Source organism: Phanerochaete carnosa (genome assembly GCF_000300595.1).
Source record: "Phanerochaete carnosa HHB-10118-sp unplaced genomic scaffold PHACAscaffold_1, whole genome shotgun sequence".
Classification (NCBI taxonomy): domain Eukaryota; kingdom Fungi; phylum Basidiomycota; class Agaricomycetes; order Polyporales; family Phanerochaetaceae; genus Phanerochaete; species Phanerochaete carnosa.
The window spans coordinates 2,143,485-2,168,303 of record NW_006767628.1 but is presented as its reverse complement, the minus strand read 5'-3'; the positions used below and the strand labels follow the sequence as shown (position 1 = coordinate 2,168,303).

Genomic DNA, 24,819 nt, shown 5'->3' with positions numbered 1-24,819 from the left:
TGTAGGCTACTCGTGAGGGCAATGAGACGTTCGTATGCAGCTTCGATGGCGGATGAGACACGTTGAATTGACTCGCGAGACGAGGTCAACGTCCGGAGAATATCTTGCTCCGTGAGCTGAATCGTTGACGGTTCGTTTCCAGCGGTAGAGCGTGGAGGTTGCACAACAGTAGTATGAGGGAGAGAGGCCGAGCTAGGAAGTGAACGGGTGGGAGCACCGGGGGCGCTGCAAGTCTGGCAGGGACAAGATGTGACGTCTTGGTGCATATAGGGTTAGCACAACGAGACTTGAGAGTAGGGAAACCCTTCCTGACGTATTTGTGCGCTGAATAGCGGTCTGCCCATGTGCCTTCAGGTGTACCAATTGTGTAGCCCTGCCGAGGCTGTGCTAGTAACCTCGTAACAGTACCGGCAAAAATTCTGCCTTCGCAACAAGAGCTTAGCCTGTACAGAACAGTATTCGGCCAAACGAGAGAGAGAGGAACAGAGAAAGCGAATGTTAGAGGATAAGGTCAGATGTTGCCGTCACCGCGGGAATATCTGGTCTGAGTCTGTCCGATTCAGGAAGTGAGGCGCATCACCGCATCACCACATGCCATACAGGCGTCCAGATTTCGTCCGCTCGGGACAAAACGAAAAGCAAATGGATGGATACGACTAAACTGCTAGAGTAAATATGCATATGATATGTCCTCACTCGCTCTCCTCGTCCTCGTCCTCGTCCTCATCGCTATACTCCTCCGCCTCGTCGTCAATAAACCATTCGTCCTAGGACCGCCTTCTTCGTCACTGTCATCACCGTCGTCCTCATCGTCCTCGTCTTCATCTCCATCCTCTTCTTCCTCCTCTCCATCATCCTCCTCCTCTCCATCGCTTCCACCCAGCTCGACATCTTCTACGCTGCCAGCATCATCGCCACTCTCTACCCCAACCTCCATACCCTCGACGTCCTCGTCTTCTTCTTCACTTTCACCCTCCACGTACTTCGCGGCCTTCTTGCGCTGCTTCTTCTTTTTCCCCTGCTCTTTTTGCACCTGGGGTACAGTCAGGGGAGCAGGCGCGGTTGAGGAACGCATCTCTATTTGCGAAATGACCATGTCCAGACGACCGCTCAGCGACAGAAGGCTCTCCTGCAAAGCGAGCCGTGATGTTAGTGTCGCATGAAGGCCAGACAGACGCGCAACGAGATCGGGCATCTTGAGAAAAGTTAATTATCGACACTGTCTAAGGGTAGTGTAGCACTCACGGTAAGGAGGTGGCCACCGTGGACAATTAGCACTGCCCTGATCCAGCGCACAAGGCCAGCTCCTCTCTGCGAGCCTGCTCCCGCGCCTCCACCCTTTCCCCTGCCTACCCTCTTGCCCCTTCCTAGTCGTTCAACGCATGCAGTTACCAGCGGCACCGCCAGTTGCGGAGGCAGTCGCTTGACGGTATTTTGTATCAGGCTAGCGTTCGAGTGCGCCAGACATGTCTCGAGGAGACCAGAGTCAGAGGAGTGCAGGGCTTGAATGAGCGTACGAGTGAGCGAGGCCGCTGGCACCGCCTGGATCACTGTATTTTCTTTCTGCGCGGACTTTGAAGGAGCATCTTCATTGTCAGACTCCCGGGGTGCTGCTGCGGCATCGCCAGCGAGAGCGGTCAGTCGCTGGCCCAGACTCATCTCGGCGAGCTCAGCGTCAAGTTCGCCCTCAATCTCACGGTTGGTGAGGTCGTCCATAGAGGCATCCTGAGCGAGTTCATTACCGGAGCGAACGGCGATCAAGGAGGATTCGGCGTAACGAGTTGTCGGAGCACCCTGTCATTCTGTTATTTCTTGAAGGTCAGTTGCGAACGTAGGAAAACTCACTATAAACTCATCTGCATCTGAGACGAGGCCCACCCCGGCGGGTAGTGGCGCAATGACGACGTCCTGGACGAAATCTCCCGATGCGTCAAGGTATTCCTGCGCGACGAATGTAGCAAAGCATACGCAAAATTGTAGATAGCACTCACAACAACTTCGAAAACAGGCCTCGCGCCGCCGGCCAATCTAGCAATGCGAACCTTGCCGTCCTGTGGACCGACAAAAGTCGCAGCAACTATGTCAGAGCGTATCTCGGCCTGCTTCTTTGAAGCGGAGACGCTAATAGTTGACCTTGGAGAGAGCGTGGGGATCTTCGACTTCGCTTTCGAAGACGCGGACGAAGCAAGACTCGCTTCGAGAGGGAAAATGGCCACACGGCCAGACGTGGAGACGGCGAGCAGCGTACTCGAGTTCGACGAAGGCTGTAATGAAAGGGTAATCATTCGCACATCCGAGTCCAACGGAAGCGAAGCAGTGACATGGCCCTCTGAAGAAGAAGAGCCTTCTTGAGGGACATCCCACAGATATACAAAGCGATCCGCCTCAGCAGCAGACAGGAAGCGCGATGGAGAGTCCCACTGTAAGCTCTTGACCGGAGATGCATGTCCAGTAAACGAGGCTGTCTTCCTCGGCTTCGATGGTGCATCAAGGGAGGAGTCTGGCCGCGACGCCACCGTCAGGAGGTGAATGGCATAGTTGGCAGCCAAGACTTCGCTCGTGTCCTCGATTTCTTCTGGAACCAATGGCCTGACAGCAATGCAGGAATACGGTATTCGCTCCTCACTCTTCCAGCTGCCGACCAAGCTGCTATCGCGCACGCTCCACAAGCGCAGACGCCGTCCGCGCCAGATGTCCATAGGTGTGTACATTCGCTGCTCTGGTCTTCGGCTATAGCAATAGACACAAGAGCAGCGGTACTCAAAGAATGAGATATTGTCTTGACCACCTTTCCGTGTGCGGGGGAGAAGAGAACAACAGAGCCGCTGTTCAGACCCAGTAAAACCCCGGGGATAGATAGCTTGACAGTGCTGTCACCTTCGTCCTGGTTCTTTCGCTTCCTCTTCCTCTTGGGTTCGTCCTCAGATTGTGAAGTGTCGAAGCGAGCCCAGCATGATGAGGACACACGAGAAGAGTCGAATACATGTTCAGCGACAGACTGGCCGGTAGTCGTGTCATATACTCGCAAGCGATGCTTGTCTACGGCGAGCGATAGGAACGCAAAGAGCTCTCCGCCGGGCGAGAAGGTCGAGAGGGAGTGGGTCGACGAGGCGTCCTCCACGGCAGGCTGAGAAATGCCCGATGTATTAACCGGGCGGGATTTTGGGGGCTTGATGCGCGGCTTTTTGGGCTTTGAAGGCGTGGACGCCATTCTAGCTTTCTAGTAAGCCGCGGAGGGAGTGAGAGGAGGAACGAGGGCGAGGGCGAGCGTGACATACCTCAACTCTCAGAGAGACTTGCTGCTCCGGCGTCTGTCCAAATTTTATGCTGTCCTGCATTTGGCACCTTTGGGCGCCTATATCTAGCTTGAACCGCTCGGCGCCTGTGTTCGCTTGTCACTCACCATTGCTCACACTCGGCCTCGCACTCTCAACCTCAGTCTCTGTCTCTCCGTCTTTGTCCTCTACCACCGACATTCCTGACGCTTCTCTCTCCCCTCGAATAGTGTGCAAGTGTTTTCGCCTTTCCTTATAATCCCAGGACCTGGAATTCAAGCGTCACGATGAACTACGTTCAGGTCAGTGGCGATGCGCTCTACAGCACCAACTCATCCTGACGCCGTTTACAGTTAGAGAAGCTCGGTGCGACGCAGATTTTTTGAGATCACCAGATGTACGCTGACGAAATGCAGGTGAGGGGACATACGCTACGGTTTACAAGGTGCGTTCAGCTCTCGCGCCACCTTCCAGATGTCCGATAGATGTGCATCGTAGGGCCGCTCTAGGACAACAAACGAGATTGTGGCTTTGAAGGAAATTCACCTCGATGCGGAAGAAGGCACGCCATCGACTGCCATCCGCGAGATCTCTCTCATGAAGGAGCTCAAGCACGTCAACATCGTCCGCCTCTACGATGTCATACACACCGAGACCAAGCTCGTTCTCATCTTCGAGTATTGCGAGCGCGACCTCAAGAAATACATGGATGCCCATGGCGATCGTGGTGCACTCGACCCCAATACTGTCCGGAGCTTCATGTACCAGCTCCTGAAGGGTACCGCTTTCTGCCACGAGAACCGTGTGCTTCACCGCGACTTGAAGCCTCAAAATTTGCTCATCAATCGCAAAGGAGAGCTGAAGCTAGGTGATTTTGGTCTTGCGCGGGCGTTCGGTGTTCCCGTCAATACATTCTCAAACGAGGCAAGCCATCGATATCCTCCCGTGTAGGAAGCGATGCTGATTCTCGCTGTAGGTTGTAACATTATGGTATCGAGCTCCAGACGTCCTCTTGGGTTCTCGCACGTATAGTACCTCCATCGATGTCTGGTCATGCGGGTGCATCTTCGCTGAGATGATCAGCGGTGTACCCCTGTTCCGTGGACGGGATAACCAAGATCAGCTCTTGCACATCATGCGTATAATTGGAACTCCCGACGACCGAGTAATTCGCAAGATCATTCAAGAGGCTGTAAGTCCATTCCTCGACTATTGTTGGTATGTCCTGACTAATGGTCTGTAGAAAGCCGACAATCAACAGCAGCCTAAGCAATATCCGCGTTACCCTAAAATCCCTTTCTCGCAGGTCCTTCCGAAAGCGTCGCCCCAAGCTATCGACCTTCTTGAACGCCTCCTCCAGTTTGATCCTGCGAAGCGCATTTCCGCCGCCGAAGCGCTCCAGCACCCGTATTTCACCTCCGGTCAGCTCCCCTACCCCATGCCGCCCGCGGGCACTATGGCGCCGCCGTCTTTCAATTTCGCGCACGCCCCGCAACATCCTCAGCAGCCGCAAGCGCAGCATGATCCGCAAGCACAGGCGCAGGCACACGCAGCGTATATGGCGCAACAGGGTATGCCCCCGCAAATGTATCCTGCGCAGGCCCAACAGACACAAGGCATGGCCATACCGCAGCAGCACCAGTTCATGTCTCAGTACCCTCAGCAGTACGCCGGTGGGCGGTAATCGGCGACGACGGACTGGATGGTGACCGAGCTAGTATTGGAGCGGACTGAGTCGCGATTTGAATTTCTCTCCTTCCTCTCGGAGCATTTATACTCTTTTCCTAGATCGCTTTCGCACTGTAACTCCCCTTGTAATCTGTATCCTTGTGGTCTCCTCATTCTCCATGAATCACAGCCGAAGCATGTACTAAGCTCACGCCTCATCATGCATCTAGGTGCAGTCTTCCTTGACAACTGTGGTTATTATCATTTTATTTACGAGTGCCGACCACCGCCTGAGCTCAGCAGTCATCAAGCTCAAGTTACTCGACATGACTGCGTGACTGTTGATCACTTCGGAACCCGGTTGTGACGAAGAGCTGTAGAAGAGCGGCCTAAGGTTTGCAGAATCCTGCTTGGTCAAACAAGCAAGGTTATAGCGTTCTTAACCGCATCAAGTTGCTTAGTGGCAAGTTAGCCATGCTCAGGTTGTGAACAGCAGGGTTGAGTACTCGTCTGTTTGCGGAGGGAGATAGCTTATGGGTTCTCAAATGGTCGAGCAAGGAGCGATCTATTATTTGAATTTATTGGCGCTACAAGCTGTAGAGCGCCCAGAAACGCCCAAGAGACGACATAAGTGTAGGCAAACTTAGCCTCCTGCAAACGTGGCGTGGGAAACTGGCATGTCTCTACAAATTTTAAAGGCTGCTGGAACAATCACTAATCCTGTTTGCCATCTCCAATCGAGCATATAAGTTAAGTATCGAAGCTTACGCGAGCAGCTGACAAAAGTCCCGTATTTCGCAAGAGTGATAGTAGTCCATACGAAGCGACAACTGAGAATACTGATGTTATCGAAGACGCTTGAAGTTCATGCGAGCCCGAAAACGAATGCCACTCCTTCAAAGCTTTGTATCTCTGATGCTACCTGGAAGGCTCTCTCTGCCACGTTCTGAAAGATCATCGTATGCTGGAGGCATGTCCGATGATCCCGATGGCGTACGGAAGAATCGTCTGAACCTCGCCGCCTGAGCCTGGTGTTCCAAGACGGGTCGATCGGGAAAAGGTCTCCTTCCAAGGCTCGATTGGCTTTCAGTGTTTGATGCCTGTTCAGGCTGTACAACTGCGGTCTGCATCGGAGGGGCTGCCAGATCGCGCGGGGCATTCTCGTGCGATGCCGCAGAAGACTGCTCGGGCGAAGACTGCTCGGGCACAGTTGAGAGGGCTGCTGTCTCATCAGCCGAGTCGTAAGGCTCTGGCGTACGGGTTGCATAAGGGTGCCTTGCCCGTTTGCCGGATTCTGACTGCGCCGCGTAGCCGAGAGTACTGCTGGCCCCTGTGTCGCTTTGGCTCGGTAGTGCGGGGTGGTCCGCGGTAGTGTGCATGGGTACGCTGGAGCCAAAGCTGGAGCGCGAGTATGCCGAAGCTGAGTACGCAGAGCTGGCTGCCGTCACAGCAGAACTGATAGTGAGGCCTCTCGATCTGCCCACAGTGTCAGCCGCCTTTCCTGAGCGTACAGGCTGATCGTTGCGAGAGACGTTTGATGGGGAATCATGACCATGGTTCGAGTGCCCATGGTTCGAGCCGGCTCCCACATCACCCTTCGGCGCCCAAGCGTCACTGGTCCACCCGCTTGTCGTGGGGTCTTCGCCAATCCCGCGGGTCGCTGGTGCATAGTATTCATACTGAGCTCGGCGTCGCCACCACACGGCTAGAGCCACGATTCCGAACAGTACACCGCCGGGAATCACAGAGGCAAGGATGATAGTTCGTGTCCTGCCTAACGTTGAGGAATGCGAAGATGTGCCAGCAGCCGCTATAGCCGGGGAGTTGGAGATGGATAAGGGCGGCGTAATGACAACGCTTGGTTGGTCTCGCGTGGAAGTGCTACTCAGCGATCTTCCTAGTGTCGAATACCTAGACGATGTAGCAGATGAAATGCCTAGTCCAGATGATGACGTCAGGTGGGAAAGATCACTGGCGGTCGCGGACGTAGCCGAGGTAGGTCCGATATTGGAGGTAGAAAGGATAGATGATTGTGTGGTCTGAGGCGCGGTAACAGACAGAGGCGGCGTGGGGCTGGAAGCCAGGGTTGTCGTAGATGATAACGGTGTCGGAAGTGTATTATCATCATGTCTATTATGCAATTGAGTCAAAGTCGAAAGAGGCGAATAGAACTGTGGCCTACGTGTATGCGATATAGTCCAGAAGAACCAGACTCTTCGCACCGCCCGGGCGGCCATTCTGAAGCACAAAGGTGTGGGAACCCGGTGGGATCGAGCTGTTCGCGTAGACCAAGATGTTATAATCGTAATCTGCTTGCCCTGTGGGAGGCAGCTCGAACGATCCCATAGTCTGCCCGTCGATAAAGAATGTCATGTCCGAGTTCCCATCAGGAGACGTAGCTGTATGTGCGACGGTACAGTATACGTAAATCCCGCTCCCTGCGATGAAAAACGGGGATCATCGGCAAAGCTAACTTTCGTCGCGGGTTATTGAAAGAGAGCTCACCCTCGAACTGCAAAGTAGCAAGAGGTAGGCCGTCAGCTCCGGCCCCTTGTTCGTGAGTAGAATCGTGCCAGGTGCCATCCAAAGTACGGGTCGAGTCCGGATGTGCAGTACATCCGCTACAGTCCGTCCCCACATTCCAGAGCTCTGTAGGGGTGTACTGAATGATTGTCGATCCATCTTCAGTTTGAGAATCATCTACGGTGATATTGACCAATGCTCCTGAGACGACAGAATGAAGAGTTAAGGAGAGGATTGTAAGAAAGAGTGGTCTTAGTTGGGTCGGGAACATGGCGGTGCGACGTCCGGTGGAACCTCCTGCACGGCAAATTTAGCAGAAATGGTCGGGAAAAAAGAGAGCGAGAAAGAGAGGGGAAGGAAGGGAGAGAGCCTAGCCACTTCCTGGAAACAGATGGGCAGACTGAACTCACATAAACACGCATCGGGGGTGCATCAGGAGGCGATGGCCCGACGTGCGAGCATGATGTGCAGCTGTCATGACAGGATGTCGGTCGCTGGGCAACGATGATAAGTCGAGAAGCCAAGACATTAAAGTGACAGTCACTCCGCAAGCGGTTGCCTTGCGGTTGGCATGATTCTGTACGGTCAACAAGGGCTGCCTGAATAGAAGCTATCACCTCCTTGAAGGAGGGCTCGCAGATACCATGTGACATACCAAAGGTTCAGTCTAGTGCCGTGCTTTGTTCGCCACCGAGCATTACACTCGACGCTAATGGAGATGTACGTATCAATGCATCAGGAAGAAGATGGACGTGTGTTGATCGAATAGATTCGCTATAACATTAGCTTCAGCGTTTCAGAGTACGGACAGGCTATCAAGGTAGGGAATGAGATACTTGCGAGGGTGCTGTAGGGTATTATTGCCAGCGTTTATGTACTAGAGTCCAAGCCTTCGAGTGAACGCAGCGCAAGAGAGAAAGCAAAAATAAAACACTAGCCCACCGCGAGGGTCGAACTCGCAGCCTTCAGATCACGCGCTCGTGAGAACCCGCCACTCCTTTAAGAGTCTGACGCTCTATCCGATTGAGCTAGGCGGGCAGTAACAAATATCGGGATGTAGAGGTACTCTACACAAAACCGGGAACGACCGGCGGAGAGCAAATTTGAAGCAAACTTTATTTTCTAGTAGTCCACAAACGTTGGCTGAAGGCAGTAGCGACCGACGCCTATTCAAGTCTCCGGCAAGGTCTACCTCCACATCCACATCTACGCGCGGAACACTTACTGACGCCATCTTCTACTCCAGTCACACCGTAAAATACCGACAAATGACTCACGACGCGGTTTGGTTCTCTCGTCCCCGCAAATACGGCAAGGGCTCCCGTCAGTGGTGAATATCACTCATTCGGTCTGAGTAGAGAAGAAAGTGCTAATTCATATGCGACCTTCTAGCCGTCACTGTGCCCACCAGGCTGGTCTCATTCGCAAGTACGGTCTCGATCTCTGTCGCCAGTGCTTCCGCGAGAAGTCGGACGCTATTGGTTTCCGCAAGGTGCGTCAACTCACTCTTCAAAGCGCTAGTAGTTCTGACTAGAAATATGCGCTCAGACCCGGTAGCTTAATTATACCTCTCCTACATCCCCTCACGCCCTTGAGCTAGACCTCAGAATGCTTGCCCGTGGGTGGTCTTACGCATTGCAACACTTCACTAGGGATGTACCGCCATGTCACGCTGGTCTCGGAGTGTAAAAGATGCCATTTCATAACAAACATTATACTTCATCGAGGATGGCGGACACACCAAGGCGGCGTGCGGGAGTATCTCGAAGTAACGTAGCCTCACAAGCGGAAGAATCGCAGTACATATACGAGATGAGGAGGATTGGAACAGACCAAAAGGTGAAGTGAAATATGTCGTAAGTGAAAGGGCAAACGAGGCGCATGTACAGCGAGGAAGAAAATGCAAGAAAAGAACAACGCGATCGTGTCCGTGATAAATACCCACCAAGCACCATTCAACTTTCCGCGAGGAGAGCAAGGGTCTGGATGCAGCCTGGTGTGTCTAATGCCCCGTCTGTCCGCTGGAGAACGCCTCCCGGACGCTTCGGCGTAGTTCCTCATGATCCCGGCCCATGACACTCTCTGCACGGCTGTCGATGAGCGACCCCGCCTGCTTCTGCGAGGGTGGCGCACTTGGCGTCATCACATCGTCTGGTTCTCCGTCGCTGAACTCGAGGATCCGGCGAGCAAGCTGCTGGATCTCGCCCTGCCCCTCACCAGCCTCAGTATCTTGGTACGAGTGATGTGAGCCATGTGATCGCGGTGTGCCACCAATAGAGGATGCTGGCGTCGAAGTGCGAGTGGCAGCGAGCTGACGGATGTTGGGTATCAGGATATTGGAACCACGGATGTTGCTAATAAGCTGTGGATCTGTAGAATTGCAGTTAGCGGACAGTCGCAAATTGTATCTATTGAGACCGCTCACCCCCCGACTCGAGAAGTTGGACTATCGTCCAAACAGCAATGTGTTGAAAGGTAGCATCAGGACTCGTCAAGAAACGATACAAATATTTATGCATGCCGCCGTCCGGGCGGTCCCAAACGTCGTTAAATGCGGAATAATCATCAGAAGTCGTGCGGCCATCTAAGAAGAATGTTCGTCAACAGGTTGGGTAAGGTGTCGCCGACCGAACATGCTTACCCTTCGAAGACAGGTTACCCAGAGCAGCAGCACTGTTGCCCTGTACTTCGGAACTAGGCGAGTTCGTAAGAGGAATGAGCACTTCACAAATGCCCATCTCCAGAAGCTGCCCCTTGAGCTCATCTACGCAAATTTATGAGAGCAGTCCAGGCCACGGTATGGCGATGTGACTTACCGCTCAAGGCAAGAACAGCGATGCATGCAGTCATCTCCGACTGAACGTTCATCGGTACCTCAAGAACAAGATCTTTGATGCTTTGCACTGCACCCGCCTTCACAATCTCAAGCTTATTCTTCTCCGAGCTAGCAGCGAGGTTGCGAAGAGTCGAAATAGCGTGACACTGCACTTCCTCGTTGTCTTTGAACGAGAGCAAGTTGATAAGCGGTTGCAGGAAGCCAGACTCAATGATGGGGGACTCGTTTTGCGGGTGGATGGACACGTTGCGGACACAGGCAGCAGCGGATAGAATGAGGGGAAGATATGTAGACTGGAGGAGGCGAAGGAGGTGAGGAAGCCCGTCGCACTTGACAATCTCAAGTTGATACTTCTCTGATTATTCCTGGTGATCAGTCCCCGCATGGATAAAGTGGACGGATGTCTTACCATCGCTAGCGAGGTTACGAAGAGCAAGCGCCGCTTGACACTGTACTTTAAGACTCGGGCTCTCCATGAGCTGAACGAGGCTGGAGACCAACTTAGGCTCCGTTTGTGCAAGCTTCTTCCGGTTCGAGGCTGCAGGTAACGATTAGACACAAGGGGTAGAGCAGCTGCCGAGAAAAGCGCACCATCAACGGCAATGTTGCTCAGAGCAGTGGTGCAATAATATTGAACGTCGGTATCCTGAGAGTTTAAAAGACTAACGAGGACTGGAATGGCCCCGGCATTCACAAGCTGCTGCCTGTTCTCATCTGATATCGAGACGATCAGCTCGTGTTCGGGTTGTGGTCAGCAAATCAAACATGCCTGAGTGCGTCATATTCAACAGCGCGCCAGTCGCGTTCCGCTGCACTCGCATATCCTTCGAGCGCGCCAAGCGTGTCAGAGGGACCAAAGCGCCGGATTTGGCGATCTTCGTCTTGTTGTCGTCTACGTAGAAATGGACGAATGAGATAGGACGGCCATAACTCGCGTGTGCGTACCATGAGTAGCAAGATTTGTGACACAGCCTACAGCATTGCATTGAACTTCGACGTTAGGGCTAAGCATTTGTCGGATGAGAGGCTCAAGACCGCCCAACTTGACGATGAGCAGCTTGTTGTCGGCTGTTATCGTGAGTTAGAAAGACAGTCATGAATTTTATGGTATACGCACTGTTTACTGCCAAATTTCCCAAAGCCGCACTGGCAGCTCGCTGGACTTCAGTATCATGGCTGCCGAGGAGAAAGAGGATGGGGTCGAGTGTATCACGTCCGACAGGACGGACTTCCTTCTCCGTAATCTCGGCAAACGCAAGGGCAGCGCTACGCTGTAGGTCTACATTGTCAGAGAATGAAAGTGTGGTCAACGCGGAAAGTGGTGATCCCGAGAAGAAGTTGGTAGTTGTTCGGTCTGGGATTAACAGATCTTTATTGAGCGACGGACTGGCAAAGTACAGTGTAGCGTATGACTTACTTTCCAGGTACTGAAGCAGATCCGCAACTGCCTCCCGCTCGTTCTCGAGGAGCAAAGGCTCGTACGACTGTGATTTGCGAGAACGGACTGCCATGTTCGCGATCAGTTCTGCAGAGTAGAACTGTGGTAAAGCGAAAAAAAAACTGACAACATGATTCACAGCAGCTGGAGACGGCGCCCATCGCTACTTAATGACGTGTATACTGCGGCTACCAGCGGGAAAGGCGGGGAAGGCAAGGGCGGGAAGGCCAGGGAGGAGAAGTGCAGCGAGGAGTGTCTGGAGAAGGCAAGGCGTAGTTTTGGCGCTCTGCGCGCCTGCTGTAGTGTCTATCACGTGGTGTTTCTCATTGCCGCCCGACTTTGTGGCGGTCGTCCGTTGCTGTTGACTTTTCTGCGAATAAGCACATTCTCGTCCTCGCCGTCGTCGACTACACCGCCTGTACTGCGACTTGCGGTCATGGCTAACCGTTGCAGTACTCAAGACGCTGGAGAAGACTCCCCCCATACAATTCTGCACTGAGCTCTCTGCCCTAGTGCTGCGCGAGCCTCTGAGGCTATGCCGTACTGCGTGTGGCTCGGGCCTGTCTCTCATATCGCACATATAGCTGTTCTGTGATATTTGTGCAAGATTCTCTAGAAAAATGTCTTCCCCCAGTACAGGCAGCAGCGATTTGGGTACGGAACCAGAGATTCTCGACGTTCTTGAGGTCAATCCGCCAGATGACTTGCGCGGGACAGTAATATTTCTTCACGTATGTGGCGAAAATCGTTTATTTCTTGTTGGTGCTGATCAGTTTTTGGAAGGGTCTGGGCCAAAGCCCGCAGCATTGGAAACCCGCCATCCAGACCATGGCCAGAAGTCTCCCTGGTGTGAAATGGATATTACCACGAAGGTAGCCACCCCAAGTATCGCGCGTTTACTGCTTATCAATCATATCTCTTAGTCCTTCGATTCCAGTCACCATGAACGATAACGAAACCCGGCCAGCGTGGTTTGACATCGAAGAATTACCTCCGACGAATGAAAGCGGGTCAGAGAGCGTCTGTCGTCAAATGAATCGCGTTTTACGGAGCCTTGAACAGATCGTCCACAATGAGCTGCATGGACGCCCCCAGAGTCCTGAGGTAGTCGTGGCCGGCTTTAGTCAAGGTGGAGCGACAGCCGTGATGCTTGCCCTCACTAGTCTACAAGAACTCGGCGGCGTAGCTAGTCTGTCCGGATGGATCCCACACTGTAGCAGACAAGTACGTTAAAGGCCTTTCTTGTGACGTTTTGTGTGCCGCAGAGTTTTAATGCGCTGCCAAGGGCATGCGACAGATTGAACCCTGCTTGCCTGTCTTCTGGGGCCATGGCGCTGAGGATCGAGAGATACCGCTCGCCATAGGGCAGGAGTCTGTTCTGTTCCTGCAAGATGAGCTGGGATTTCCCGGTTCGAGGTGAGCAGCGACGTATCGTTGAATGGGGTTTAGAAGTAATCTCGCCATTTAGGATAACTTTCAAGTCGTATGAAGATTTGGAGCACGCTGTCTGTCCTCAAGAGATGCAGGATCTTACCGACTGGTTGAAAACTGTTCTTTGACGAAGACTCTTATCTATTTCTCTTCTGCTTTCCACGCCGACTGATGTTATCGATTCCTACAACGCTAACCTTTCGTGTTGAGTAGGATTAGCACGTTTTTATGTCGATTTGTGCATTCCTTGTCGTAGTAACTGCTGGGAAGTGCTGCAATGGTCTGTATCCCGACAATTTGTTTACAGCACGACCGTGTTGCGCGTCATATTCACTTCGGCGAGCAAAGCGAGCAAATAGCCTATTGACTAGGACGGTCCTGACTCCTGATTGGCCGCTGTGACTCGTTTTCCGCACCAGACCAGGCGTCTCGCGTGCTGCCTCCTCCGTATTCCTTCATGCTCCTGCTCAGGAAACTCTCCCTACGTCGCTTTCTATCTACCCGACTATCTGTTCGCTCGCAATCGACTAGGATAATGACCCGCGTGCAAATACCCGAGAAAATGGAGATACACCTCACAGACGCGGAGAACGAGATCTGCGCCTTGCTTGACGGCTGCACGAAATGGATGAAGGAACGGCATGGAGTCGAGACTTCGTGCAGGATTGCGGGAGGTTGGGTGCGCGACAAGGTCAATATCACTCCTTATAGTCTGTCCATCGCACTTTACCTTAGCACGCCTTCTTGCTGACTGACTGTGTGCACTCTCCCCTCGAGCAGCTGCTAGGTCTGCAGAGCAATGACATCGACATTGCCCTTGAGCAGATGATGGGGCTGCCCTTCGCAGAAGAATTTCAAGCCTACTGCGGATCAGTAATGAACATTCCCATAGAGAAAATCGCCAAAGTCGAGCGCAATCCTGATCGGTCGAAGCATCTTGAGACCGCAAAAGCCACGGTGCTCGACATCGAGCTTGACTTCGTAAACTTACGGAGCGAGGAGTATGCTGATGATAGCAGGATACCTACCCAAGTCGTAAGCGTACTCTGTAAGACTTACTAGTGTCTTTACGCTGACTGTGACGTTCAGGCTTTTGGCACGCCTCTACAGGACGCACTCCGGCGAGATATGACTATCAACGCGCTTTTCTACAACGTTCACTCGCGCGAAGTTGAAGATCACACACAGAAGGTGGGATATTGGAGTATTTCAAAGCATTAACACGTTCACAAGCGTCGTAGTAGGGCCTCAGCGACTTGAAGGATGGCATCATCAGGACGCCATTGTCTCCGAAGGAAACTTTCATGGACGACCCGCTTCGAGTAATACGCTGTGTACGCTTTGCCAGTCGTTTTGGGTTTGAATTAGTCCCAGAGTTGCAGGAGGCAGCGAGGGATGCGGAGATCCAGGTCCGTATTTGGTTCTTATGAACGAAGATGGCGAGACTAACTCTGGCTAGCACGCCTTGAGGGCGAAGATTAGCAGGGAACGCGTCGGCGAAGAGTTAGACAAGATGATGAAGGGTGAGTAAAGATGCGATCCTCGTTCTTCCCACCTAATTATCACGTACAGGCAGGAACCCACTGCATGCCATCGAGCTTATTAATGATCTTCGGCTGTACACCTCCATCTTCTACATTCCTCCACATGTCGCCCCCGAGCTCTCGGCACCTCTTGGCTCGCCGAAGCTTGGACTGGCGGCTGCGTACATCTTGGAGACCCTCACGCTCCCCGAGAAACAGCCCTCTACCAACCTTCCTGCGCTCCACCCCCTCCTTGCAGCTGCAGCAACATACGAGTCCTCGACTCGGCCGCGACTGTATCTCGCATGCGCGCTAACACCGTACCGCGGGCTGACGTATGATGATATCAAGAACAAGTGTCATCTCGCGGTTGAGGCTGCTATTCGCAACGGCACGAAACTTGGCGCTCAGAACCACTATCTGGACGGTATACCAGTGCTTTTTACCGCCGCCGAGATGCTCAAGAACCCGGTCATCGGTGGCGAAGATGAGCGCGTCAGGATAGGTGAGCCCTCTGCATTCTAGAACGGGCAGTGGTATGACCGTAGCGCGGCTTGCAGGCCTCCTCCTACGCAACAAGAACGTGCATAACACGCACACAGGATCCTACTGGGCGACATCGCTTCTGTTCTCTCTCGTGCAAGAGCTCACTTCCTTCTGGGACACCTCGTGCAAATCGCTCGACATAGCCTTCGCCGCATCGCGCATCGAGGCGTACAATACTTTTGTGCGTCGTATAGAAGAGCTTGGACTGCCCGCAATGGTGGACGCAAAGCCTCTACTGGGCGGGAATGAAGTCGTGCGCGTGCTCGATACCGGCCGGTCAGGGCCGTGGATGAACGGAGTGCTCGCACGTATCACTGAGTGGCAACTCAGACACCCGGAGGGTACCAAAGCGCAGTGTGAGGAATGGCTTCGGAGTGAGCACGCGGCAGGGCGAATATCTTTCGACGTCGCGCCCGTGAAGCGTGTTAACATTGATGGAGGGGAGAAGCAGGAGAAGAAACTCAGGAAATGAAGAGTGCCCCGGCGATGCAGATAATATACGTGTCAGACTTGTGCTCAGATCCCAGAGCTATATCTTTCACGCATGGACTGTTTACAGACAAGCTGAGAAGTAGTGATGATGTAGCATGGCCCCCTTCGATACATGTGCAAGCAACAGTAGATGGATATACGTGAGGACTGGCAAGACAAATAGAGGTGGTAAAAGCAGACTACAGGCGAAAAGCGGGAGAAAGGGTATGATATCCAAGCGAGAAATGATGAGGTTATCAAGGCTATCAAGGCCATCAAGGCACAAGAGTTATGTAGGTAAGACCCAAGCATGCTAACGGGGACAAGGACAGTAGGTCCATATCAGGAGATGTGACCGGGATCGACCCGCTCAAAATTTTCAAACCACTCCTCGAATCTGGGCTCGAGGCCATAGGAAGCATAGGTGAACGAGTCCGAATTGTACGACTTGGCGAGTAAGCCGAAGCCCTCGGGCGAGGTTGCCGGCTGCGGGTAGCTAAGTGCGCCGTACATGGTCCCAGAGCTGCCAAAGCTGCCGCTGGAGGATAGTGGCGACGCACCCTCTGGCAAGCGGATGGAAGAGTGGACGCGCAGTTGCGGAGACGGCTGGCTGCATGGCGCACAGAGGGGTGAGGAGGGCTGTGCTTTGATCTGGAAAGGCGAGAGCTTCTCCACAAGGTCGCATGACGAGGAGAACTGCCAGGAGGGGAGCGATGGTGAGGGGAAGTGGCTAGGTGATGGTGAGAACTGATACAGCAGCGAGGACTGCAGGTGAAGAGGGGATGATATGCTGCCAAGAGGCGAAAACTGCGGGAGAGGAGACACGACTGGGCCTGGGGCGCACCCAGTAAAGACAGAGCCGTCAAATCTTGAGTCGTAGTCAATTTGGGCAGCACCGAACGGCATTCCGAGTGTGTTGGTACCCTCTGCTTGCAGTGTCTAAATTGTGGCCATGAGTAGCTAATTCAGCTGTGTGAAGATATATGGCATACCTCCGTATAGCTCGGCTGAGCCCAAAGTATATACGGTTCATCTTCCGCTGATTGCGCGCCAGCCTCGCTGATAGTTGAACACGACTGAACGAGCTGGGGCATGGCGAGCTCGGGCTGGAACGTCTTAGGACAGCCAGAGAACTCGAGACCGAGGGCGGACGGCGAGGAGACAGTGATCGAGGGAATACGCGTGGGAGCCCTTTGAGGCTGTTGACGAGTGCGAGTGGAGGCGACAGGTTGTTGATGAGCAGGCCTGGCAAGCATCTTGCAAGTACGTGCAGCCCGAGCCTGATAATCGAATAGACCGGCGACAACATCTCGCTCGTCAGCCCCCTCACGTTCGATGGCGTATACCGCCTGACTCAGCCTGGCCTGCTTGAAGCCCTTGGAGATGAGACGGCTGATGAGACTGGCCCTGGCACGCTCCCGCTCGGCGTCCTGCTTGCTCTTGCGCCTCTTGACCTTTCTCTTGCCCGTTGGTGTGTACCTATAACCAGGGTACATACGCGCATGTTCAGCCTTGGCCTCCCTAGCCTTGCGCTTGTATCCCTCCTTCGTCTCCTCATCCAATGCCTTCCAGCGCATACCGGCAATACGACTGATCTGGCGATGATCCTTTTCAGGTCCATCGCCAAAGTCGTACTTCCACATCTCGGAGCGGAAGATGATGAAGGCGTTCGAGGGACGCGGAATGTGTCCCTCTTTCTTCCTGCGCCCATGCGAGGACGTCGATGTGAACGGCAGTGCGAAGTCCGAGTCGTCACTGTGCGGAGAAGAAGGGGTCGAGAACTCTGGGGTCGAGATCGAAGGCGAGGAGGTCGCGGTAGTGCATGTCAACTCTGGTGTCTGAGTCGACGCGGCATCGACAACTTTTCCGGCAAAGATTGAGCCTCGCCCTTCCTCGTCATTGAATGTCAAGAATTCTGTGACCGAATCAAGCAGGTGAGCAAAGCCGCGGAGGTGGACCCACAGAGGCAAATACGGCGGTAAACATACGAACCTGGATCGGCGGGCGGGCGGTTCGAGAGACGTCGCGAGCGACGGGTATTACGCGCAACCGGCATTGCACAGGCAGGCAAGAAGCGGGTGTATAAGTGAGTAGAGCTGTCTGTGAGGAACGAAGGAGGGCTCTAAGGGATGGTGTTCCTGGGACCCGCCCTCGAGCCCTCCTTATATCATGCTCATGAAAAAGGTTTTCGACAGTTGACATCGACGAGAGAAGCCAGGGCATAACACTCCCTGGTGAGCGCCACATGTTCGGACATGAGGCGGTTTCCAACAGTTCATCAGTCCGGAGGGCGACCTTGATAAGGCCATTCCCCCGCCGAAATGTCTTGTTCTGGCAATGCCCTCCGTCCGCTAGCAACATTGAGCAGGTAAGCGGTCTCCAGAGCTACGCAGCTCAAGTCTAGGAACGAGATCTCAGGCCCGTGAGGACAAAGGCATAGCCACTTTGGCAGTTTGTTGTTTTCGCATTTATGCGATGTAGTGGAACTAGGTGCTGATGCTCGTCCAAGGAATGTAAACACCGACCCCACCGGCCAGGGCCCCCTGGTACCTGGAGGCCTCCGACCGGGTATCCAGTTCTTTATGCAGACGACTCAGTACGTGACGGCCATTCTCGTTACATGAATAACAGCGCGTCGAGAGTAGACCCTGAGCAAATCACATCTGGTCGAATCTGACACGAGGTGGTCACAACGAGGGTTACTCTCCCATTGGACTGGCGGCGTATGTCAACGACAGACCCTGAGCAAATCACATCTGGTTGAATCTGACACGAAGTGGTCATAATGAGGGGTTACTCTCCCATCCCGCGTCCGAGAATTTGGTAACAAGTCCTCGCGGTGCAACTTTTGTTTCGCCATGAATCATACCCGCCCTTCTAGCCACTGACTTATTAATGGGATGTCGCCAGCCAAATGCTTTGCACTGCCCGGTCTGGAGTCGCTTCTCATATGTCCGCGTCTCTGCAAACTGTCTTTCCTCGTACACGCCCCCGCTCACCACTGCTTCCTTGCATCCGACTAGTGTTGACTCCTAGTTTTTATCTTACCGTTGGTAAATTACGACAGGGAGTCTGATACCCCTCTGCAGAGGCATAGGTCGAGAAACTCTGTAGCCTGAGTGAGATTTTCGAAGTCCGTCAGCAGACTGTTGTATAGGTTTATCACTTGCTTGATCAACGTCCTGGAATCGAGACCATCCATTCAGTGTGTGCCGTCCACACGCACCACTTATTCCTATAACAAGAGCTGTCCCAGCATTCGACCGGTGTACAGTGCCTGCCCGTCCCATTATGGACAATAGCCCGCAACTTTCTCAGGTTCATGTTGAGCGCCCCCGCAGACAAGAACAAATAGTACCCAAACATCTCAGCTCGCTTTTCGTGCTGACTTAACCTGTGTACGTCGCTCCGGAACGCTCGTCTCATGAACAATGCAGTCTCAGTTGGGGTAGCGATTGTTACTCGCAAGGTAGTTCCTGACGCATACACGCTGACCCTAAGGACATAAATCGATGCTCCCGGCCCTACTCTGCATTCTCAGCGGCTTCCGAAGGCTTCCCGTCGCCGCGTTGTGGATGGGCTATCTGTATCACGCGCTCCTTCCGCCTCTTCGACGCTTTGACCATCTCCCTACGGGTTGGGCGATGCATGTCAGCTCGACGTGTTTCCGGATATGACGGACCGGGCTGGCAGCGCCCGGAGTCTAGACGGTGCAGCACGCACCTCTTCTTGATTGCCTCTTGCCTGCCGATTCGGCGAGCAGAGTTGACCGCATCTGCGCGCTTTACCTTGCCCATCTCGCGCCGCTTCATTTTGGACGGCTTGGGCAGCTTGAGGATCCATTCCGGCACAGTCGACCCAGATTGGAGGATAACGTTCGCGATGCTGCATATCAGATTAAAGTGGAGTTGAGAAACGGTTCCAAAGCCACGGCTACGATGTGCGGAGAGGAAAAACACTCACGTCTTCAAGAAGGGAGCGTCTTCATCTGTGAAGTAAGTAACGGCCTTGCCCTCTCTGCCGGCACGTCCCGTACGACCTACACGCGTCTGTTAGCCACGCCACTGTAGTATCACGCTCGTGCAACGCACCGATGCGGTGGACATAGCTCTGCACACTTTGGGGGAAGTCGTAGTTGATGACCTCGCGCACGCCTTTGAAGTCCATACCACGTGCCATAACCTCTGTAGTCACCATCACCCAGCTTTCACCCTTGCGCATGCGCGACACAGCATCCTCTCGCTCCTTCTTGCTCATGCCCGCATGGAGACAGTCGACATTTTGAATGTCGTTTAGCACAAGCTCTTCGGCGAGTGATGATGCGCGCGGTTGCGTCGATACGAACACCAGAACAGGTGGGTTGTAGGGTTGTGCAAGGTACTGCAGCAATGTAGGCAGCTTCGAGGAGTCGTCATGTACGTAAGTCAGCGATTGGGCAATTAACGGCAGCGGTGTGTCTCTGAATGACATTCAGTCGTAGTAGGCACGACACGGAATCGATCTACGCACTTTAGACCGACAACGACTCGTATAGGATTGGTCATCATGTCCATAGCTATCCTTTCCGCGTTCGCAGGAAGCGTCGCGCTGAATACAGCCTTCTGTACTCGGGGATAGCTACATGCGGCTATGATCTCTCGTATTTGTTCCAAGAATTCAGGATCCAGCATACGATCAGCTTCATCCAGAACTAGATGACGCACGCTTCCAGTAAAATGGTTGTCAGAGCAAGTCATGAACGCGAGCTTACCACTGTAACTCACTTGCTCAGCTTAAGGTTGCCTGACTGCAGGGCGGCGACCATCCGTAATGGCGTACTGATTACAATATCTAGCACGCGACTTAGCCTCTCATCTTCCATTATCCTTCATCCTTTGACTCACCCACTTTATCTTGTGCGTTCTTGTCCGCAAGTGTAGCCGCTGTCGCCTTGCTGAACAGGACAATCCGCCACTTGCGTCCTTGAGCTAATTTAAGGCATTCGTTATGTATTTGGTGGGCCAATTCACGAGTTGGCGCAAGAACCAGAGCGCGGACGCCCTGTCCATGCTCGGAGTCTGAGCTAGAGCTGGGTGCACCAAGGGATGCAAAGACGGGAAGGAGGTACGAAAGCGTTTTGCCCGTCCCTGTGGGCGATATTGCAGCAAGGTCTCGGTGCTGTACGAGATGCATTGTAAGTACTGCAACACCGCTTTCCTTTCAGCTCACCTCCAGGAGGATAGGCACGCCATGCGCCTGAATACCCGTGGGCTGTCCGTATCCGCTTGCCTCCAAATTCTGCAGCAGCTTTCCCGGGATGTTATATCTCTCCATCAGTTCCTCAAAGCTTTCCACCGCTGCAGGCACGCTGTTCCCCTTCGCAGTCACCCGTTGTCGCGACATAGAGCTCGACGGTTCGCCGTCCTCTGCCGCCTTGATATCCTCGGTGCCCTCGTCAGCTTCCATGTCCTCTTCCAAGCGTGCTTTCTTGATCGTTGTCTGCGGGTCTGACTCTGTCTTTCGCTTCGTCGATCCGCCCTGAGCGTATTTGAAGAAGTCTAGCTCCCTGGGGAGCTCGCCGTCCGTGGCGGGCTTTGCTATGCCCTTGCCCTTGTCCTGATTTTTGGATTTCTAGACGAGGTGTGAACGCTTAAGCTGTGACACAAGAAGGACGACGATGCGCGGTGGCACATACGTCGAACAGTTGCACATCCTTCTTGAATCGCTTCTTGTCGAATAGGGCACCTCCACGCGAGAGTAGATGAAACGCTTCCATTACGGCTAGAGGCTCAAGCAGTTACAGAAGATGACTATACGAAGGTAGCAGCCAAGGACTCGGTGAAAGGAGATATTAAATTCTCCAGCGGGGGTAGATTCAGCAGGTACAGGGGAGAAAAGTTATGGGCGCCAATGAGCAGAGCGATCATACAGGCGCTAATCAAACACTTCAAAGCCTTAGTGCAAGTGACGTCCCCTATAAGCCCATTACTAATGGACTCAAATCAGTGCAAGGTATGCCATAGCATCTACGGATCGCGGTTATTCCTTGGTAGTAGGACTCGCTAACGCAAGGTTCCACTTCGCTGCCTCCTCGACCTCCAAGCTAATGCGCGTGCTAGGCCTAGCGCTACTCCATGTTCACCTCGTAGTGAATCTTGTGATGCAGAATGGGACTGTCTTTCCCGCGCTCTGAGCTGAAAGTTAGTCAGTTTCCGGGTCTGACTGTGAGTATGGCGCACTCCAGAATCCAGAGACGTCGGGGTGGTGCGGCAGCTCTCTGGCCTCCTCGAGCACTGTGGTGGACATTTACTAATCCGCGAGCTAGTACCCTTGCTGTGAGCAAAGAGCTCTTACCTACAGGCATGGCCGTCGTCATAGGAGCGAGGAGAAGTAGGGGGACTATGGCGGACGCTGAAACTTGCATATTGTATGTATGGCGGAGCCTCAGAAGATGGATTTGAACCGCATCGCTACTGACCAGTTTGAACTTATACCTGTGATGTCCCAAGAGAAGGCTTCCGTACGATAAGGGATAAATAGATATACCCTACGATCAAGGCAAGCAGATTACTGTAAACGAATTATTCGGGAACTTCTACCCCGATGATGATGGTCATGGGACACTTGTCCAGTAGCTGCTTCGAAACTTCGAGTTGCAGGCTCGGTCCGTGTGAGGACGAATGAAGCCTGAGGCCCTGCCGTCGCGGCGAAGAACCCAACACTTAGTCTGGTCAGCTGAACTCTTGTTTCTCTGCCATGTCGAACAGATCCACTGATTGTGAGTACGTAAAATTGTTGCCAGAGCAGATGGTCGCGGCTTAAGTACTGAGGTGCTCGTCACCGCTCTTGCTCAGTGCTATGTCCTCGCGCATTTTCTTTTACAGTGCAAAATGAGGTGGTATTACTACTTACTACGGGGTATGGGTATGTTCTAGGTCAGAGCCAAATAAAATCGCACAATCATATCTGCCAAGAGTTAGCTACCCCAGGCTACAGTGGTCCCCGCCCGAACCCAATAAAGAAGGAGGAACAGCTACAATTACGCATGCCGACGCGAGCTAAACTTGAGCTTGCAACCGTCCTGTGGGAAGAGCGTCGCGATGATCTGGACCTTGTCGCTCAACGGGGTGAGCTCATGCTCCCAATTCAAGAGCACGGCCGCGTCCCCAAGCACCAGGGCAGTGTTCATTATCGCGTATTCGATCCCGATGCACTTGTGCGGACCGCTGCCAAAGACGAGATAGTTTCGCGGATTCGTATTCGCGCTGCTGTCCGGGTCGAGCCAGCGCTCGGGCAAAAACTTTTCCGGCTCCGGGAACACTCCTGGGTCGTGCAGCGAGTTGTAGAATGAGGGGATGACCATGCTACCAGATGGGACAGTGTAGTCCTCAGAGATAGGGAACGCCTTCTTCACCTTGTATGGGACCATCGTCACTGGCGGTTTAACGCGAAGGGTCTCCTTGACCATCGCGCGCAGGTACAGCATCTCATCCATCATCTCCAGGGTAACGGGCTTCTCGTAGTCGCCACCACGGACGCGTTCCTGCTCCTCGCGAACCTTGGCAAGAACTTCGGGATGATCCGCAAGATGCTGGAAGCCGTAAATGAGACCGCTCGACATGGCGTCCTGGCTGGCGAAGAGGAAGGAGAAGACGACCATAGCCATCTCGAAGTCGCTGAACTCGCGACGGCCCTTGTATGCGGGATCGCTTAGGATCGTGACCCACTCTTCCAGCATGCACTCGGGTGGATTGCCAGCAGCGACGCTCTCTTTTGACTTGCGCGCAGCAAATTCGAGCCACTTCATCGCGACTTTACGCGCCTGGATCGCATTGTAGACCTTGGTACCGGGAAGAGCGAGTGGGAAGTTAACAAGCTCGAGCGCTGTAGTGATCTGCCAGTACTTTTCCGAGATCTCTTTGGCCGCATGCTCGGGAATGTGATTTCCGCAGAAAACACGAAGCGACGTGTCCATGTTGAGGTTGCGCATAGTCATCATGACGGGCTTGGCAGACGGGTCCTTCGCCGCTTCAGCAAGCCATTTAGCGAAATGTGTGCGGGTTATCACGTCTTGAATACTGAGATAGAGGCTGAATCATGGCGTGAGTACTGGTGTAATGTGCATGCCGCTGGGAGACATACCCGAGGGCCTTGCGAGTGAAGAGCAGGTTGAGACCGCGACGGTACTCGACATGCTCCTTGCCACTGAGGAAGACCCTAAGTATCCCAGTTAGCGTTCGCACAGCGGGAAAACACATCAGACAAACAAACCAGTTTTCTGCTAGCATGACCTGCTTGGCTGAGTGGACCAGACAAGGTTCAGCATAGGTAGGAGAGTTCAAAATCTTTCTGGAGAATTCGTTTGCTGACGCCATCACGATGAAACTAGGCGGCGCGTTGAACAAGTCAGCGCGAGCTCACGAATACGGATAAACAGAACATACATGTTGAAGACGCTAATTGCACTCAGGGCACCGGAATCCCATTGTTTCATGTAGCCCTCCATGGTGGGCTTCATCGAATCCGCAAACTTGCCAATGATCGGGATAGTCCATTTGTCGCCTGGAAGGTGACGTTTCTTGTAGCGGTAGACAGACTGCTCAAGGATGAGAAGCGAGAGCACGATGGTAGCAGTGGTGTAGAGCCAGCTACCCGAGGGCAGGATGCCGATAAAGGCGGGACTGTCGACCGAAACGCGCGACGAGCCAGAGAAGATGGACGGGAAGGCAGCCTGGGAGGACGCCATGACCGAGGACCGTTGTAAGTGTGCTCGTTGTCTCGCACGGAAAGCGAGAGCGGAGGACGATGAGAGCACGACCCAAGGAAAGAGGAGGAGAAAAAGCTGGATGAGAAAAAGCTGAGAGTCTGAAGACTAAAGAGACAACGTCCGGCAGGGAAAATATAGCGGGTGGGTCGATTCCGTATCATCTGACAAATAATTGATTACGCTATGGGTCCGCGACCAATTTCTGATCCGGCGCTTCTTCCTATTTCGAACTGGGCACTGTGAGTATTTAGTGACGACAACGGCGATAATAAGTGGGTGAAAAATATTGTGTATGCTATGGGATGACAGGAGGATTGATTGACAGACGATAGTGCCCGAATGGCTTCAGACTGGTTGGTCGA

The 24,819-nt window shown here is 53.4% G+C and overlaps 8 protein-coding genes and 1 non-coding gene across 9 annotated transcripts; 3 read left to right on the top strand and 6 right to left on the bottom strand.

The window, feature by feature from the left end:
• Positions 1-576: 576 nt before the first annotated feature.
• Positions 577-3,272, bottom strand: PHACADRAFT_168035 (uncharacterized protein; the record flags this gene model as incomplete). The annotated part of the gene is made up of 6 exons (XM_007390104.1): positions 2,661-3,272; positions 1,992-2,634; positions 1,846-1,941; positions 1,246-1,794; positions 760-1,195; positions 577-656 (listed from the first exon to the last, which is right to left on the bottom strand). Exons 1-6 carry the CDS (start codon positions 3,209-3,211, stop codon positions 577-579), a joined length of 2,355 nt encoding a protein of 784 aa, XP_007390166.1. The 5' UTR covers positions 3,212-3,272.
• A 154-nt stretch (positions 3,273-3,426) lies between these two features.
• Positions 3,427-5,129, top strand: PHACADRAFT_246803 (uncharacterized protein). Its single transcript, XM_007390103.1, has 6 exons — positions 3,427-3,577; positions 3,629-3,641; positions 3,692-3,720; positions 3,774-4,199; positions 4,252-4,467; positions 4,519-5,129. The coding sequence occupies exons 1-6, from the start codon at positions 3,563-3,565 to the stop codon at positions 4,957-4,959; spliced, it is 1,140 nt and encodes a 379-aa protein (XP_007390165.1). The 5' UTR covers positions 3,427-3,562; the 3' UTR covers positions 4,960-5,129.
• Positions 5,130-5,493: 364 nt separating this feature from the next.
• On the bottom strand, positions 5,494-8,267 carry PHACADRAFT_168032 (uncharacterized protein). The gene is made up of 3 exons (XM_007390102.1): positions 7,449-8,267; positions 7,126-7,381; positions 5,494-7,073 (listed from the first exon to the last, which is right to left on the bottom strand). Exons 1-3 carry the CDS (start codon positions 7,735-7,737, stop codon positions 5,840-5,842), a joined length of 1,779 nt encoding a protein of 592 aa, XP_007390164.1. The 5' UTR covers positions 7,738-8,267; the 3' UTR covers positions 5,494-5,839.
• Positions 8,268-8,401: 134 nt separating this feature from the next.
• On the bottom strand, positions 8,402-8,504 carry PHACADRAFT_t6. The gene has a single exon. It is a non-coding gene; the product is annotated as a tRNA-Lys (tRNA).
• Positions 8,505-8,625: 121 nt separating this feature from the next.
• PHACADRAFT_246797 (uncharacterized protein) lies at positions 8,626-11,981 on the bottom strand. The gene is made up of 14 exons (XM_007390101.1): positions 11,868-11,981; positions 11,720-11,806; positions 11,420-11,656; positions 11,248-11,370; positions 11,072-11,194; positions 10,894-11,016; positions 10,712-10,840; positions 10,283-10,657; positions 10,108-10,230; positions 9,892-10,050; positions 9,015-9,836; positions 8,859-8,958; positions 8,713-8,796; positions 8,626-8,652 (listed from the first exon to the last, which is right to left on the bottom strand). Exons 1-11 carry the CDS (start codon positions 11,899-11,901, stop codon positions 9,469-9,471), a joined length of 1,881 nt encoding a protein of 626 aa, XP_007390163.1. The 5' UTR covers positions 11,902-11,981; the 3' UTR covers positions 8,626-8,652; positions 8,713-8,796; positions 8,859-8,958; positions 9,015-9,468.
• A 312-nt stretch (positions 11,982-12,293) lies between these two features.
• PHACADRAFT_246795 (uncharacterized protein) lies at positions 12,294-13,463 on the top strand. Its single transcript, XM_007390100.1, has 5 exons — positions 12,294-12,471; positions 12,524-12,612; positions 12,664-12,964; positions 13,026-13,156; positions 13,209-13,463. Exons 1-5 carry the CDS (start codon positions 12,361-12,363, stop codon positions 13,297-13,299), a joined length of 723 nt encoding a protein of 240 aa, XP_007390162.1. The 5' UTR covers positions 12,294-12,360; the 3' UTR covers positions 13,300-13,463.
• Positions 13,464-13,646: 183 nt separating this feature from the next.
• On the top strand, positions 13,647-16,663 carry PHACADRAFT_110357 (uncharacterized protein). Its single transcript, XM_007390099.1, has 7 exons — positions 13,647-13,862; positions 13,952-14,206; positions 14,261-14,362; positions 14,416-14,580; positions 14,631-14,694; positions 14,744-15,199; positions 15,255-16,663. Exons 1-7 carry the CDS (start codon positions 13,707-13,709, stop codon positions 15,710-15,712), a joined length of 1,656 nt encoding a protein of 551 aa, XP_007390161.1. The 5' UTR covers positions 13,647-13,706; the 3' UTR covers positions 15,713-16,663.
• Positions 16,664-19,137: 2,474 nt separating this feature from the next.
• On the bottom strand, positions 19,138-22,236 carry PHACADRAFT_110354 (uncharacterized protein). The gene is made up of 9 exons (XM_007390098.1): positions 21,386-22,236; positions 20,920-21,321; positions 20,595-20,868; positions 20,475-20,541; positions 20,221-20,415; positions 19,803-20,170; positions 19,675-19,750; positions 19,431-19,596; positions 19,138-19,337 (listed from the first exon to the last, which is right to left on the bottom strand). The coding sequence occupies exons 1-9, from the start codon at positions 21,464-21,466 to the stop codon at positions 19,236-19,238; spliced, it is 1,731 nt and encodes a 576-aa protein (XP_007390160.1). The 5' UTR covers positions 21,467-22,236; the 3' UTR covers positions 19,138-19,235.
• A 334-nt stretch (positions 22,237-22,570) lies between these two features.
• PHACADRAFT_246788 (uncharacterized protein) lies at positions 22,571-24,572 on the bottom strand. The gene is made up of 4 exons (XM_007390097.1): positions 24,135-24,572; positions 23,962-24,075; positions 23,833-23,907; positions 22,571-23,780 (listed from the first exon to the last, which is right to left on the bottom strand). The coding sequence occupies exons 1-4, from the start codon at positions 24,434-24,436 to the stop codon at positions 22,730-22,732; spliced, it is 1,542 nt and encodes a 513-aa protein (XP_007390159.1). The 5' UTR covers positions 24,437-24,572; the 3' UTR covers positions 22,571-22,729.
• Positions 24,573-24,819: the final 247 nt, after the last annotated feature.